The 14943-nt window shown below is 33.3% G+C and overlaps 1 protein-coding gene across 1 annotated transcript in view; it reads right to left on the bottom strand.

Annotated features, from left to right (window-relative positions):
- Positions 1-14943, bottom strand: part of LOC126969339 (neuropeptide SIFamide receptor-like) — a 150688-nt gene that overhangs the window by 71577 nt on the left and 64168 nt on the right. Inside the window, exon 2 of the mRNA XM_050814735.1 lies at positions 4499-4598. Coding sequence (XP_050670692.1) covers positions 4499-4598 — 100 coding nt within the window. The remainder of the gene's footprint in view (positions 1-4498; positions 4599-14943) is intronic.

The following is a 14943-nucleotide window of genomic DNA, read 5'->3' as shown; positions in this document are numbered from 1 at the left end:
CTTTGTGGAATCATTCTATGGCTGCAGTAAGTACCTTTTTTCTTTTCAATCAGTTTTAGTTCACTCACTTGCCCGCTTTAATATAATTAAATTCGTACATTAGATTACTGACTTAAATTTGTAAAATTCAGGCAGAATGAAATCTGTTGGTGACTGGTTTCACTTTTAATTAATTGTTAAGATGTCTGCTCACTGCGAGATCATTCACCCAAAAGAGGATGTACATACTACCTAATAAGAGATGGGACTGCCTAAGCAAAAACTGTAATTTACTTTGGTATGAAACGTGCAGTGAGATTTGACAAATATTTGAAATAGTAATTACAATTGGGCGACGAAGTATATTCCGGCTAAGTTTGAAAGCGAACAGTTGCTTAAAACGTAGTGGATTTCGGCTATCTCCGTTTTTTACAAGATTATAGCTGTCATGAAAAAGCGGAAAAAAAAGAATGCTGGGAGAGTTTCTTGCGCCGCTTCTTCTCTCTCATAGCGCCACTTGTTTCCGAAGCGGTAGTAGTATCTAGTATATTAGAAATGACATCGAAAATAATTCTAAAGGAATCAATTTTGAGAAAATTAATGCCTTTTATGCCTTTTTATGCCTTTTCATCTGTCAATCTATCAATGACTGCAAGTTTCATACAATACAGTGATCGTTTTTTCTTAAAGAGTTTCGCCAGGCTGATTCACCCAACTGTGTTACAAGCATATGCCCAACCTCCGACCACCAATTGTCGTTGACAAATCATTGGTAGGAATATGCAATAACAGGTTGTCACTTGCCAGATTTAAAATTATACCAAGCAAACACCTGTCATAACATACGAAATGAAGTACACAACATATTAATCTTATTATCAATTTAACTGATCAAAATAATTATGTTTCTGACAAATTACTCAATAATATTTACCGATATTAAAATATCATACTCGTAATTTGCACATTTATTCTCTTGTTGTGTAAAATTTTTTCATGATAGGTCTAGTGGTTCTTGAGTTAAAGAAGGGTACACAACATTTTATAATTTCTAAGCTAAAAGGTCTATTTAAAACAGATATATTATTATATTTATGAAAAATTTTAAGGAGAAGAAGTAGTATGTATTATGGTAATCAGCAATCAAGAATGAGGTTCGTAGTCACATTTGATGTAGAGTAAATCGCTGCCATCCGTTACATCAATCGAACTTATGGAAAAAGAAAAAGGAAAAGCGTAGAATATTTATTGTTTTTATTAATTTTTTGAATACAATCTTTATAAAAATACTAAATTAACATCTTGCGAAAAAAAATATTTATGTACCGAACGTAAAAGTTATAATTCTTTGGCGTAACAAAAAAAATCCTTGTGCTATTTTACGTTTGTAGAAAGAGCAATATTGTAATAAATAAGAAATTAAATATAACCAATGAAAATATCATTTACTTAAATATCGATAAATTATTTAAACAATTAGAAATAAATATGTTTTTTTTTTTCTATAATAACTAATGCATATTGAACTTTAGTTTTCGTCCATGGATTGTGCTTCAGTAGACATATGGCTTATAGCAGCTGAAGTATGAAACAAATTATGGCCTTATTAACCATCAAACGCCAGGGTGTCGAATTTGTGTGACGGTGTGCGCATACATCACAAATATTCACTCTGATAATATTTCCTTAACGCGTCAAAATGAGTAAATTTTCATATGTAAGTATTTCTCTGAACAAAACATCTGCTGTATATAGGAGTAGATAGAATTGGAACACATTGTGATGCGTAATTTCGTTTGTTTACTATCTACGAAATAACATTAAGCAAGCCGAAACCAGGATTTCCCCAAATGAAAAACAACATAAGTAATTCGTAATGAGATGGAATGTTCACGATTTGTGGGATATGGGCGTATATGGGCCGTTCAGTCTGTGCAAGGTCGCTAGCCTTTCCATACAATTGAATTCATAATATATGAATCTCTCGCAGAATAGGCGAGCTAAGTTATATATGTCCGGATGTCGCTATTAAAAGAGATACTTTATTTTTGTAATATCAAAATTTAAAGTCATACACGAAATTTTTTGAAGTTATACTTCTTTAGGCGCCTTATGAAAAAATGATGCGAGTGAAATTTTAAACACGGTAACACAAAAGCAACAGGTTGAAGTGGGTTCCTAAAATTTTCTGACGTTTGCAACATTCGTTATTTTTTTTTTATTTCGTAGTCCATTATTAGGACAGGCAAAGGGTTCATGTTCGTACAGCCGTATTCGTTATTTTATATTTTATTGTCAAAGCCATCGTTGCAAGATTTTTACAATATTGTTCTTTCTACAAACGTAGAATAACACGAGGAAACAATAATTTTAGGGATTTTTGCTTTATTAGGTCAAAGAAGTATTACTTCTTGCGTGAATACATAAGTACACACACACTTTTTTTATGAAATAGGCCTTCTGTTGGCATGTAATTACAACCACCGCCAATGTTCTGTTGCAAAACAAGATGAATGACAGGAGTGTTGCCGCCCCTTCACCCATTGGGTTCGTAAGCGCGCTTATTTTGAAAGAACTCAGGATGGTTTTATATTTTTTTATGGAAAAAACGGGATACGGTGTTCAGTGATCACCGCCGCCCTCATCCTCTCGCAAAATAAGAAGAATCACAGGAGCACTGCCAGCCTTTAAGAAAGGTGTACGCGCGTTTTTTTGAAGGTACCCATGTGGTATCGTCCCGGAAACACCGCCAAGGAAGCTCATTCCATAGCTTTGTAGTACATGGAAGAAAGCAACTTAAAAACCCTTTGTGAAGGAACGTCACACATTCAGATGGTGGAGATGATGTACTAATTTGTGGCGAGTCGTGTGAAGGTGGAAATCGGTGGAAGGAATCAGGGGAAATAACTCTTCGCAACACTCCCCATGTTAAATGCAGTAGAAGACACACAATGAAGCGACGTGTTTTCTATATTACATAAGTAGGGGAAAATGGGCAATAGGCTCACGCGATAGGACATCCACAACACCAGGGATCAAGAGATGCATTGCTAGCCTGTAAGTTGGGAGTATGCTCCAAGCTTGAAGATCCCTAAATCATATCGGTTCAGGAAAACTGCAGCCGGTAATTGGTTGTACAAAGAGACCGTGCGAGGCAAGAGATTTCTTGCCAATCACGCGGTGTGGAACGCCATACGTCAACATGATGAAGGCAGAATTCGCATTTGACGTTATATCCGGTAGTGTCATTTTGTAAATATTTATTAATTATTGTAATTCAATAGTCGGTACTTGGTTTTCCATCAAAATGAAGGTTGTATTTGATGTTTTCAACGGACTTCAAACAGGAAATGTTTAACTATATATCACCACCGTTTTTGAGGCGAATTGCATTTTTTAATTTAATTAATAAAACAAATTTTATCTAAGCCAAGTTTTACAGACAATGCGGTATTCGAAACCGCGTCACCAGTGCTGTAAGCCCAACTTGTGTTATTAATAAACACAACGAAAAGTTACTCCAAGCTAAAAATTACTTCTCTCTGTCATGTTCTGCTGTTATAGTGACAAAGGTAAGATAAAGACAAAAAAAAAATTTAGAGTATCGTTCATAAATTCTTAATTTTGTGTAAAAAAAATATTTATATACAATCCCTGAAGTGAGAGAAATGACAAATAAAATTTGAAAATCAACAAAATTTTATGAACGATGCGGGACTCGAACCCACGGCCTGCGGCGTTCCGTGACGGTGCTCTAACCAACTGAGCTAACCGTTCGAGTGTCATATCGTTATAAAATCTTTTATGCTTTGTTCAACTCTCAGGTTGTGGCTTCATCTACAGGATCTACTTTTTGCATATTAGGAAATTGACTTAAGATGTCGCTCTTGTAAATCTAAACAATATGTTATGCTTTTAAAGTGATAACCCTCACTTCTAGGATAAATAAACAAATAAAATTTGAAAAATTTACTTGAGATGTCGCTCTTCTAAATCTAAACAAGTCAATTTCCTAATATGCAAATATTGGGGTTGGGCAGGTTATTAACTGTAAAGTAGATATTGTTCTTGTTCTTTTTCGTCGTAAGTGTTAAGCGATAACGTATACAGTTTTACAATAAAACTCCATTAAGGCGTTAATGCTTTGAACTACTGAACCGATTTGAAGAATTCTTTCTCTATTGGGAAGCTTTTCCATCCCCGGGTGAAACAGGCTATATTATATTTTCAAAAAAATAGGGATCCTTACTAAAACTCCAATAATGTAACCCAAGGTGTAAAAACATTACCTAAAATATTATACACAACGCGTTCGCTGCCAAAAGTAAAAAACAAGAATAAAATAATTTACATAATGACTTTGCAGAATACATCATTATATACAAAAAATGTTATTACTGCATAATATGTTATAAGACGTATTCTTTTATTTTAAAAATTATTATTTTTATTTTTATTAGGCTAAAAGTAATCTAAGGGAATCCATTTTGAGATAGTAAATGTATTTTTATCCACTTACCGGTCTAGAGATACGGCGACGAGGCTGTACACGGAAGCAGCCACGGAGAGCCCCTGCACGTATGGAACCGTCTTGCACATCAGCCAACCCAGCACCCATGCTGCATAAACCAAATAAACTAATTAATTCATGGTCCGAGTGTTAACTAAAGTAAAACTTATTTATCGCATTATGCGCAGAAGAGTTGTTCGGGTTAATACCAATAACACGCAGGACATTACGCCAAATGTTTCTGAGTCTGCTCATAATAATATAATATTGACATAATATGATGATAATATTCCATTTTTTTAAAGAATAAAAATTGGCTTTGTGTCCTACAGTAGCAGAGTTAGTGACCTAGCATGAGATTGTCTTCCCTAGTGCTAGTTGTTTGGAATTAAATAACTTTTGTGAAGATAGGAAGACTCATAATAGAGTTTATTTAAATGAAAACCTAATCTATTGACTTCACACGATTTATTGATGACGAGGTAAACAATGCACTCTTAAAGATAGTGCGTTGGTTTGAGACGAAGAATCTGCACTTAAACAGTAAAAAAACAAAGTGTTTACGGTTCATTACACCAAACACAGCGGAGGTACAAACCAGCGTACTTGATTGACCAGAGATTGGCACTTGTGGACACTACAGTCTTCCTGATTATCACGTTAGATAAAAAGCTTCAGTCGGGTCCACATATTGCCCATCTAGCAGATAGACTCAGCTCTACGGCATATGCCGTTAGAAAGATTAGAGTACACGAATGTTGCGACCGCTAGATTACAGTACTTCAGTTATTTTGGTATTTTTCAGTTATATTGGTACGGTATTTTACTGTGGGGTCATGCTGCTGACATTGATATAGTGTTTGCTCTGCAGAAGAGAGCTGTTCGTGCTATGTATCAGCTTGGTTACAGATAGTCTCTCAAAGAAAAATTTAAAGAAATAAATAGTATTACTGTTCATTATCGGTACATTTATGAAAATTAAATATACGTTCACAAAAATCGTCACCTTTTTGCTCTTAATGGTGATTTTCATTATTATAACACTAGAAATAAGGGATTGCTTGTAACTATTTCTAGTAGGCTTCATAAGATACATAATAGCTTTAAGGGTATATGTATACACTTTTATAATAAAGTTCCAGCCACTGTTCAGGCATTATCTATAAATAAATTTAAATGTTTTATAAAAAAATCTAGCTCTGTCGTAAATCCTATTACTCCACAGCTGAATATCTAAGTGATCGGACAGCCTGGGACTAGACTATGATTATTTTATAGGGATAGAAATGACTGTACAATATTGTATATTTTTATTGAAAAGAGCGCAAAAAAAGCTCTCAGAGCGCCATTTGTTTCCGAAGCGGTAGTAGTATCTAGTATATTAGAAATCACATCAAATGGAATCTCTCTAAAGGAATCAATTTTGAGAAAATAAATGCCTTTTAGGCCTATTTAAAGAATCGTGAAACGAAAAACATTATCACCCTACAACTGACAGCAAAATGGACATTGTACTATTGAATTAGTTTTAATTTAAAATGTATCGTTTTTATTAAAATGATACATTTTAAATTAAAAATGGATGAGAGAGAGAGATGAGATATTCAGACACTAACTTGTTAAGTTCCTTTTGTTATTCACGTAATAAAAGATTACTTAGTTACAATAATTAAATAAAATTTCTTACCAGTTCATTTAATAAATAAATAGTACTTATAAAAACTTAAAATACACGCAACTTTAATTCCTGTGATTGATGTAAATTATATAAATTAATAAAAATATTATTTTGCGAATTGAAAAATGGAAAAATTTTATCAACTTAATGTATTTTCATCAGTCCTCCATAAATCTACGAAGTTAGAACGAAATGTGGCCGTTTACAGTGGGTCAAAATCGCGCCAAAATGAGTTGGTTACAAAAAAAACATACACACAGGTGAAGCTAATAGAAAGCGTGTAAAAAGATATCAGACAATTTTTATGTGTAGTAACTCAAATTGAAGAAGTACGGAATTTTCCAAATATAAGTATACAACTACCCTCTTAAAGCGTATCTTATTGATGGCCACCCAAAATTCTCCGCGTTAAAACATTCAAGCGAAGGAAGCAAATGAATTCCTGCATAAAACCTTGAGGCTTAGGCTCGGAAGGAAGGGCCGGAGCGCAATAGAGCAACAGGTAGAAAACGGGTCAACAAATCAATATGAACAGTACCCTGCAACGTAAACTAGGTCAGGTCACTGTACCTGTGAACTTTACGGTACCTCTCTTTCCCACACACTGGTCGCACAGTATCCTATCTGTTTCCTCCGTGGCCTTGTCCCAACGCATTACAATACAGAAGGAAATGACAAAGCCTCGTACAATAATTAAATATGAATTTTCCGCTGTTTAGCATAGAGTTTTATGAATACTTAAATTGCTCCTGCTTTTCCTGGTAAAAGTTATTCTTGATTGTACATTGGGTGACTAATAATTTTTCAATATAAAATCTCATTTCTACTTTCTCACATTTTTTTACGAAAATAAGGGAGGAGACGAGCAGGACGTTCAGCTGTTGGTAATTGATACGCCCTGCCGTGCCGGTCAGGATTATAAAAAAAACAAAAATTCAGAGCGCCACTACAACTGCGCTCGTCACCATGAGACATAAGTTGTCAAGTCTTATTTGCCCAGTAATTTCACTGGCTACGGCGCCCTTCAAACGGAAACAAAGTAATGCTTCACGGCAGAAATAGGAGCCGTTGTTGTACCCATAATCTAGCCAGTATCCGGTGAAAAGGAGTCTCCCACTGGTACACATACATTTTCATGTATTTAAATAATTTTTTATGTGGGTATTGTTGAAATTGAAAGTATGAAAAGATCTAAGGTTCGATCCATACTCAAGCCAAGTATAACAAATTTACTTGCCATTACTCTCTGCTCTGTTATTTTGCTGTATTTCATACCTTATACGGTTTGCTGTGTATCAGCCTAGTCTTTTTTTATGAAAATAAGGAACGAGACGAGCAGGTCGTTCTGCTGATGGTAATTGATACGCCCTACGCATTACAATGAAGTGCCGCTCAGGATTCTTGAAAAACCCAAAAATTCTGAGCGGCACTACAATTGTGCTCGTCACCTTGAGACATAAGATGTTAAGTCTCATTTGCCCAGTAATTTCCCTAGCTATGGCGCCCTTCAGACCGAGACACAGTAATGTTTACACATTTCTGCTTCACAGCAGAAATAGGCGCCGTTGTGGTACTCATAATCTAGCCGGCTACCTGTGCAAAGGAGCTTCCCATTGGTTAATTTAAGTTAGTCCAATTTAATAAAAATACAGTTCGTTGTATCGATCTATTGAGTACATAATCCATTTAGTTTTTATTAAATAAGTGACGTATAATTGAAATATAACCATTTTTCCATATAAAACAACAAAAAAAACATTTCAAATGTGGTTAGTTTTTTTTTTTTAATTTGAATAAAGTGACCATATTTGTTGTCCACGACATTCATGTCTAGGCTCGTAATATTTTCAGCACTAATTGCCTAGTCATGATGACTGAAGTCTTGCTGATTTGGATTCGCTAAAGAGTATATTTTTTTTTATTAATAAGGTATTTTATAGGTTAGGTTTCTTTACACGCGCCGTTTTCACAATATTACTAATAAGTATGTATTAATATAGAAACTGGCTGACCCAGCAAACGTCGTATTGCCATATAACATATTAAAAAAAAATCAATTATTAAAATTTTGATGCAACCGATTCTCAAATCTACCAAATATATCGTACTACAATTATTGTATTCGATTGCCATCTTGCAACCCTATAGCGGTTTGGTGGATGGAACAGAATAATATAAAAATCGTGATGCAAAAATAGTTGTAGATCGTAGAAGGGCGAAAATTTAAATTTGTATGTATTTTTCAATGCTGAATCATAATAAAACAAAAAATAAAAATATTGTCCAAAAAAAATTCTTACTACCTACTGACTACCCTTAACATTTAGGGTCAAGAAAAATAGATAGTAGCCGATTCCCAGACCTACTGAATATTCATATAAAATTTGTTAAAAATCAGTAAAGCCGTTTCGGAGGAGTAAGGTAACTAACATTGTGACACGAGAATTTTATATATAAGATATTATGTTAAATCCACAACTTTCAAAGGTTAAGCGCTTAAAATAGTTGCCAAACTTAGCCGACGAAGCTATGAAACATTTAAAATATAATAAATCTTAAGTTCTTATTACGATCTCCATATCAAACCGGACTGTGGAAAATAAAAATGATTTACTTGAAGAGGCGTGGGAGGAGCCGATGTAACATGAACTAAACGAACCGATCAACTTAAGGGGATAGACGCTCGCCAGATATATTAATGTGTTTTACAGGAACCAGAAACCCTTATGAGCAGCCTTTTATTTTTTAAATCTCAAGCCGGGGTAATGAGCCATAGTTCATAAATTTAACGAACTTGATTGAATAAGTTAAGTATTATAATGTGTTGTTCTTAGATGAAGATTTATCTCCGCTGCGCTAAAACTAGATACCTTAGGCGTAGTCGCAAAGTGCGGCAACTAATACTACGCCCAAGTCTCGAACAATGTGACGTTGACGTGCCACATGTTCTGTTAAACTTTGCTAATAATTGAAACTAAAATGGCGGATTACGTAGTAAATTACTTTGTAAAAATAATACAATAAGAAATAAGCAAGACACTGGGATCACATATCATCAGTAAGTATTTTAATACTTTCAATGTAAAATAACACGAAGCGTATCAAATAAAATATTTGAAAGATGCCATTGAGTGTATAGATGCCGTGCACACAAGCATCTAATAGTTGTCGTAATAAAAAAGCGATTGTTCTTAGGTAGTGTAGTGTCTAGTTGAAGCGCAGCGGAGACCAATCCTTAATCTAAGGTGTTGCTAGACACATTTTAGAGTCAAATTAGTTGTCAAATCACGTGTAACTAAAAAATTTAGTTTGTCTGCTTGTGACAGAAGAAGATCTAGGCCTCCTCGTATTCGAACTAAAATGGTGATCGAAGTAGTGAAGAAAATAATTTGAAGAAATCCTATCTGAAAGCATGAGATTTCTTCTGAGAATAATAAAGCACCTGAAACTATGGCTCGCATTTTAAGAGGCGACTTAAGATTTGGAGCTAATTATGATTTAAGTTACAATTTGAAAAGTTCTAAACATATTTATAGATAGGTTAATAACATCTAAATATTTTCTTATTTGCAAATTCGAGAATCGTTGCCACACTGCTTCCTGGAGGCAAAGTAGTGCCTGCCTTATTCAAAATTCCCATCGATTAGTGGATAGCCTTAAATCAATTTACATAGTTCTGCGACTGTTCATAAATCATTGAGCATTTTCACAAGCCAAATAATAAATCAAATCAAAATCACTTTATTCATGTAGGTCTCAGAAATTCAAAAAAAATATTTCTTATTGTATTTACCGCTACTTTATAAAGGATTAAGCTAATGAGAAGAAGTAGAAAGAAACTCATTGCCACTCTTTAAAATCAAGATTTATATATTTATCGTGTTTCAAATAATTTCAATTACAATATATGTATTTGCATTTCTCTTACAATAATAATTCATAGTCTATTTTAGTCATCGGTCGTGCTCGATTTCCATTTCTAATTAAATTGTATAAGTGCTAAATAATGTACCGGCAACTAACTGCACCTAACTGCACTTTCAGTGAGCTGTTTCTATTTAAAGTAACAATTCTCAGAAATTTTCCAGGCACCCTTAAACCTTTATTTCACAGCAAGAAAATTTTAATTGTGTTGTGTTGGGTTGTGTTAAGGTTCTGCAACATTGCGCTCTTGTGACTCAAAGGGCTTAAGAGTGCGCTATAAAGTATTCATCGACCGACTTCAAAAGAAGGAACTCGATTGTATTTTTTTTTGTATGTTAGTTCCTTCAAACCTCGTTTATTTATGAATTTTTTTTTCTTCAACATCAAGAGAATAGGTCTGATGATAGAAAATAATGTGAATAATTGGATGGACTTCTCAAAATTTTCTCAAATTCTACTAATATTATAAATGCAAAAGTTTGTATGAATGTATGTATGTGTATGTCTTTCAAGCAATAACTTCAGGATGGATTTTCATGAAAACTTACAATAATATAGCTTACACAGCAGAATAACACATAGGCTATAATTTATAAATATTACTGTGAATTACCCAAAATATAACAATAAAGTGTCGAGTAAGTAGGAAAAAAGTCTGCTGTCTGCGAGCTAGTCTGACGTGCGTTGCACATACCGTTGGAGTTACACGTATAATGGAAATGCTTATCATAAATAGTTCTACAAAAAACCCTAGGATAGCATACATCTATCTCTTATATGTAAGTCATCACCGCCAAAATAGTGAACCATAAAATATAACAAAAATTGATAATTTATCTTAATGCACATTTAGTAGTTTCAAGTTGATTCTTACATTAAAATTTTTATCGCTACTGTTATTTAAAATAGATAAACTTTTCCTTTTACGCTACATCAATTGGATAAATATTTTAATAGTTACGGTGGTGAGCAACCGAGTGCGCGATACTATGGTGCGGTCCGGCGGCGGACGATCTACTGAATAGATTTAATTCAAATTTGCCATATTAACTCGATTGCCGTATGACTTTAAACTGTAATTATTTTACAAAAATGACGTCAATCATGCATAATATACTTTACACGAGGTAACTAAAAAGTTAAATATAAATTTCATTAGCAGATATCTATAATATATAGTTAGATATTATCTAGGTTAACAAATATCACTTAGTTTATTCATATGTTGCCTAGCCAAGTAAAATCTTGAACATCATTTGGAACCTGGAAGAGTCGTTATAAGATTGCCTTTATACCATACAGATCTTTATACCATCATAACTATAGGCAATGTACAAAAATATAACCATTTTGCACCATTTTGCGTTATGCACAATTTGCACTGATTAATTATCCATTTAAGAAGAAATAGCCTTGAAATTTCATTTTGAATCAACCAGAATCCTATTAGTATTAAGGCGAAAAAGTGTTTTAAAATTTTAATTTTATTCACAACAGCAGTTCGATAAATCATCTTTACAGCTATAGAATTTTGTTAAAGATGAACTTCTTACTAACGTCGTTACTGTGCACTTTTGAACTATGCCTCATCCTGGAAAGACTGACAAACGAAATGTCAAAGCCAATACCACGAATGCTACAGACAATAATCAATCTATGTTATGAGTAATGAGTCGAATCACAATTCGGTGCGAGACATTTTCCTCAACATAAGCTAAGCTGTATTTGATACATAATATTATGATAATGCGGCGTACGTTATTATGCTTGGGATGTGACCTTGTGTCGGATTGTGTATTAGGGGAATTTTAATGGCGACCTACTCTGAGGCTAAAGGATGCAGAAAATTAAACAATAAAGAAAATCGAAGATGAACAGTGAAGGGTCCAAGAATTGACCCTCGATATCTGTTATTAAACGAATAATGAAAGATATTACGGAAATTAGTATTTTTGACAGGTTTTCTTTTTTTACAGCATTCGTACTAAGATAACCTTAATATATATTTTCATACGAGCACTTTTTATGCAATCATTTTTGTACTAATCTATTTTTTGTATCTCTCGTAACGACTCTTACCATTTAGATAAAATTTACTCTATGAATCTTTGGGTTCTAAAACCATCTAGATCACCGCTGGGAAGACGCGATTAACACCGTTTTCACATCGAGCAGAATTCGATTATCCAGTTTCTATTAAAAGGGAAATATCTTTCGTGGATTTAACAATAGTATTTATATAATTTAAGAGATTTTGTAAAAAATAATGAACGTAGTTACTGCTACTTATAAAAATGTCTAGGTGACTAACTGTTAAGTAATCTATTAGTAAATTAGAATTTAACTTGTAAATAGATAAGAAATGAAAGCAGGAGAGGGTGAAGATTTCTATAAATCTTATTTCCTGCCTATACTAAGTCATCTATATATTTTATTTTTCATATATTATTAGAAGAAAAGATTTTTCCCCCCTTAATGAAAAGCTGTCTTTTGGTCCCTGGCACGAGGAACAAAAGGCCGATTCTCTCCCGGAAAAGCGACTTCTGTCCTTCGTAGCAGGGACTAAAAGCGAGCTTTTTATCCAGGTTGGAAAAATATTCCGAGGGTGAGAATGATCTACTTTTCTCCGTATGTGCGTAATATACAATTTTTTTGCATTTAATTAAATTAAGATTATTAGTAATTCATTGACTCAAAAACGATTAAACTTATTTAAAAAATTATCTTCTACATCAGTAGGTTTGTTATGGTGACTGTATTTTATTTCAAAAAAGAAAGCAGAGTGAAAAATGTGACAGATAATGTTGACAGGAATCGGTAATTACTAATTCTGTCTAAATGTAAGCCTAATTTCGCTGGTAAGTAATTCAATAAAATTTATGTAGAAGGGATGGTAATTTAGACACACACACAATTCTTGTAATCACTGTATTTGGGCAGAGTTTCCACTTAGAAATCAAAATAAGTAATGATTACTCGAACTTTGTTTAATGCTCACAAATGTGGCACTACAGAAGTGCCAACTAACTTACACGAATCAAATTATAGTTGATGTAGAACAGATCTGAATAAATATTCAGTTTATTTTCGTAAACAGAAAAAATGACTGTTGGTATTGTCGTGAAAATCTATGGTTAAGTCACTACAGATTTAAGTGTTGTAAGCTAAAAAGATAATTATTTAAAAAATAATCAATAATGCTGACATTATTTATATTATATATCAAAAGCCCTACATCTTATTTTATTTCTTTATTTTTCAAGTTGATTTAACTATACCAAGGCACTCAATGAAGCCTATAATTATTTTTCACAGTGAACGTTACAAGCTGTAGAACTGCTTTATGGCCGCAATCCCAAAAATAGTCAAAATAGCGCATAATTGAAACTATTTCTGAAAGGTTTGTATAAGGCTTTTATTTTTCCAAAAATTATTAAATGTCTACAGAATATGAGAAGTAAATTCATTCATTCATTCTTAACATTTCTGGCTTTAATATACATTGCGAAAAAAAAACACCAAAGAAGTTTTACAGTTCATTACCTATTTATGTTATTTTTACAAAGTAAATTGTATTATGTTTGTAATCAATTAAAAATGCTTCTAATTCTGAATTGAAACTATGGCGATCTTGTGCGAGAGAGGTAACTTAGCTCCGTTCGATTCCTCAAGGCCGTTGGCTCGGTCCCCAGGCTTAATAAATTGTATCCTCTTTTCATTTACATTTACATTTTCGTACAAGTTTTAAGGGTTCCATAGCCAAATCGCAAAAAACGGAACCCTTATAGACGTCATGTCTGTCCGTCTGTCTGTCCATCCGTATGTCACAGCAACTTTTTTCTGAAACTATAAGAACTTCACTGTTGAAACGATGTTGGGAAGTAGGTGGATTCTGTGAACCGTATTAAGATTTTCACACAAAAATAGAAAAAAAAAAACAATAAATTTTGGGGGTTCTCCATACTTGGATATGAAACTCAAAAATTTTATTTTATCAAACCCATACGTGAGAATATATGGATAGGTCTTCAAAAATAATATTGGGGTTTCTAATTTATTTTTTTCTATACTGAATAATTTGCGCGAGAGTCACTTCCAAAGTGGTAAAATATGTCGTCCACCCCCGTAACTTCTAAAATAAGAGAATGATTAAACAAAAAAAAAATATGTGATGTACATTACAGTACATGCGAACTTCCTCCGAAAATTGGTTTCAACGAGACCTAGTAAGTAGTTTTTTTAATACGTCATAAATCGTATCATCAAAAACTTAATTAAAAAAAGACACTATTATTAAAAACGATAAAAGTTCAAACAAACTACAAGAACTTTTATATTATGTTACTTGCTGCTGCGGAACCCTTCATGGGCGAATCCGACTTGGCCGCTTTTTTTTAGTAGCCTCACCTCGTGAAACATATCATAGATTACAACACATTACTATAATTTTCAAAAATAAATAAATCACATCTGCAATATTCTTACGAGCCAAATAACAGAATTTTCAACAATAATATTGTTTACCTTTTGTTCACACTTCGACTATATTCAAACAAATTGATTATAAAAGTTCTCAAGCCAATATATTGTATAAAGTATTAACTTTCAGCATTACAGCAATGTGTAAACCAAAGTCGGCCCTTAACCTTACAGTGAGACGATCCGATAAGCAATAATGAAATTACGTATATTTTCTTTGTGAAAATCTCGCGTGAAAAATTTCGAAATTATACTTTCCCATAAACGTGTTGCAAACATGTTTGCAGTTCATGAATTTTCTACTTTATTTATACAATTTACAATTTTTGTATGATATATTTTAGTAATAGTGTTATGGGTTGACGTCTTATGA

Source organism: Leptidea sinapis, chromosome 1 (assembly GCF_905404315.1).
Source record: "Leptidea sinapis chromosome 1, ilLepSina1.1, whole genome shotgun sequence".
Taxonomy (NCBI): Eukaryota; Metazoa; Arthropoda; class Insecta; order Lepidoptera; family Pieridae; genus Leptidea; species Leptidea sinapis.
The sequence above is the reverse complement of the archived record's forward strand: the minus strand, read 5'-3'. Positions and strand labels throughout refer to the sequence as shown.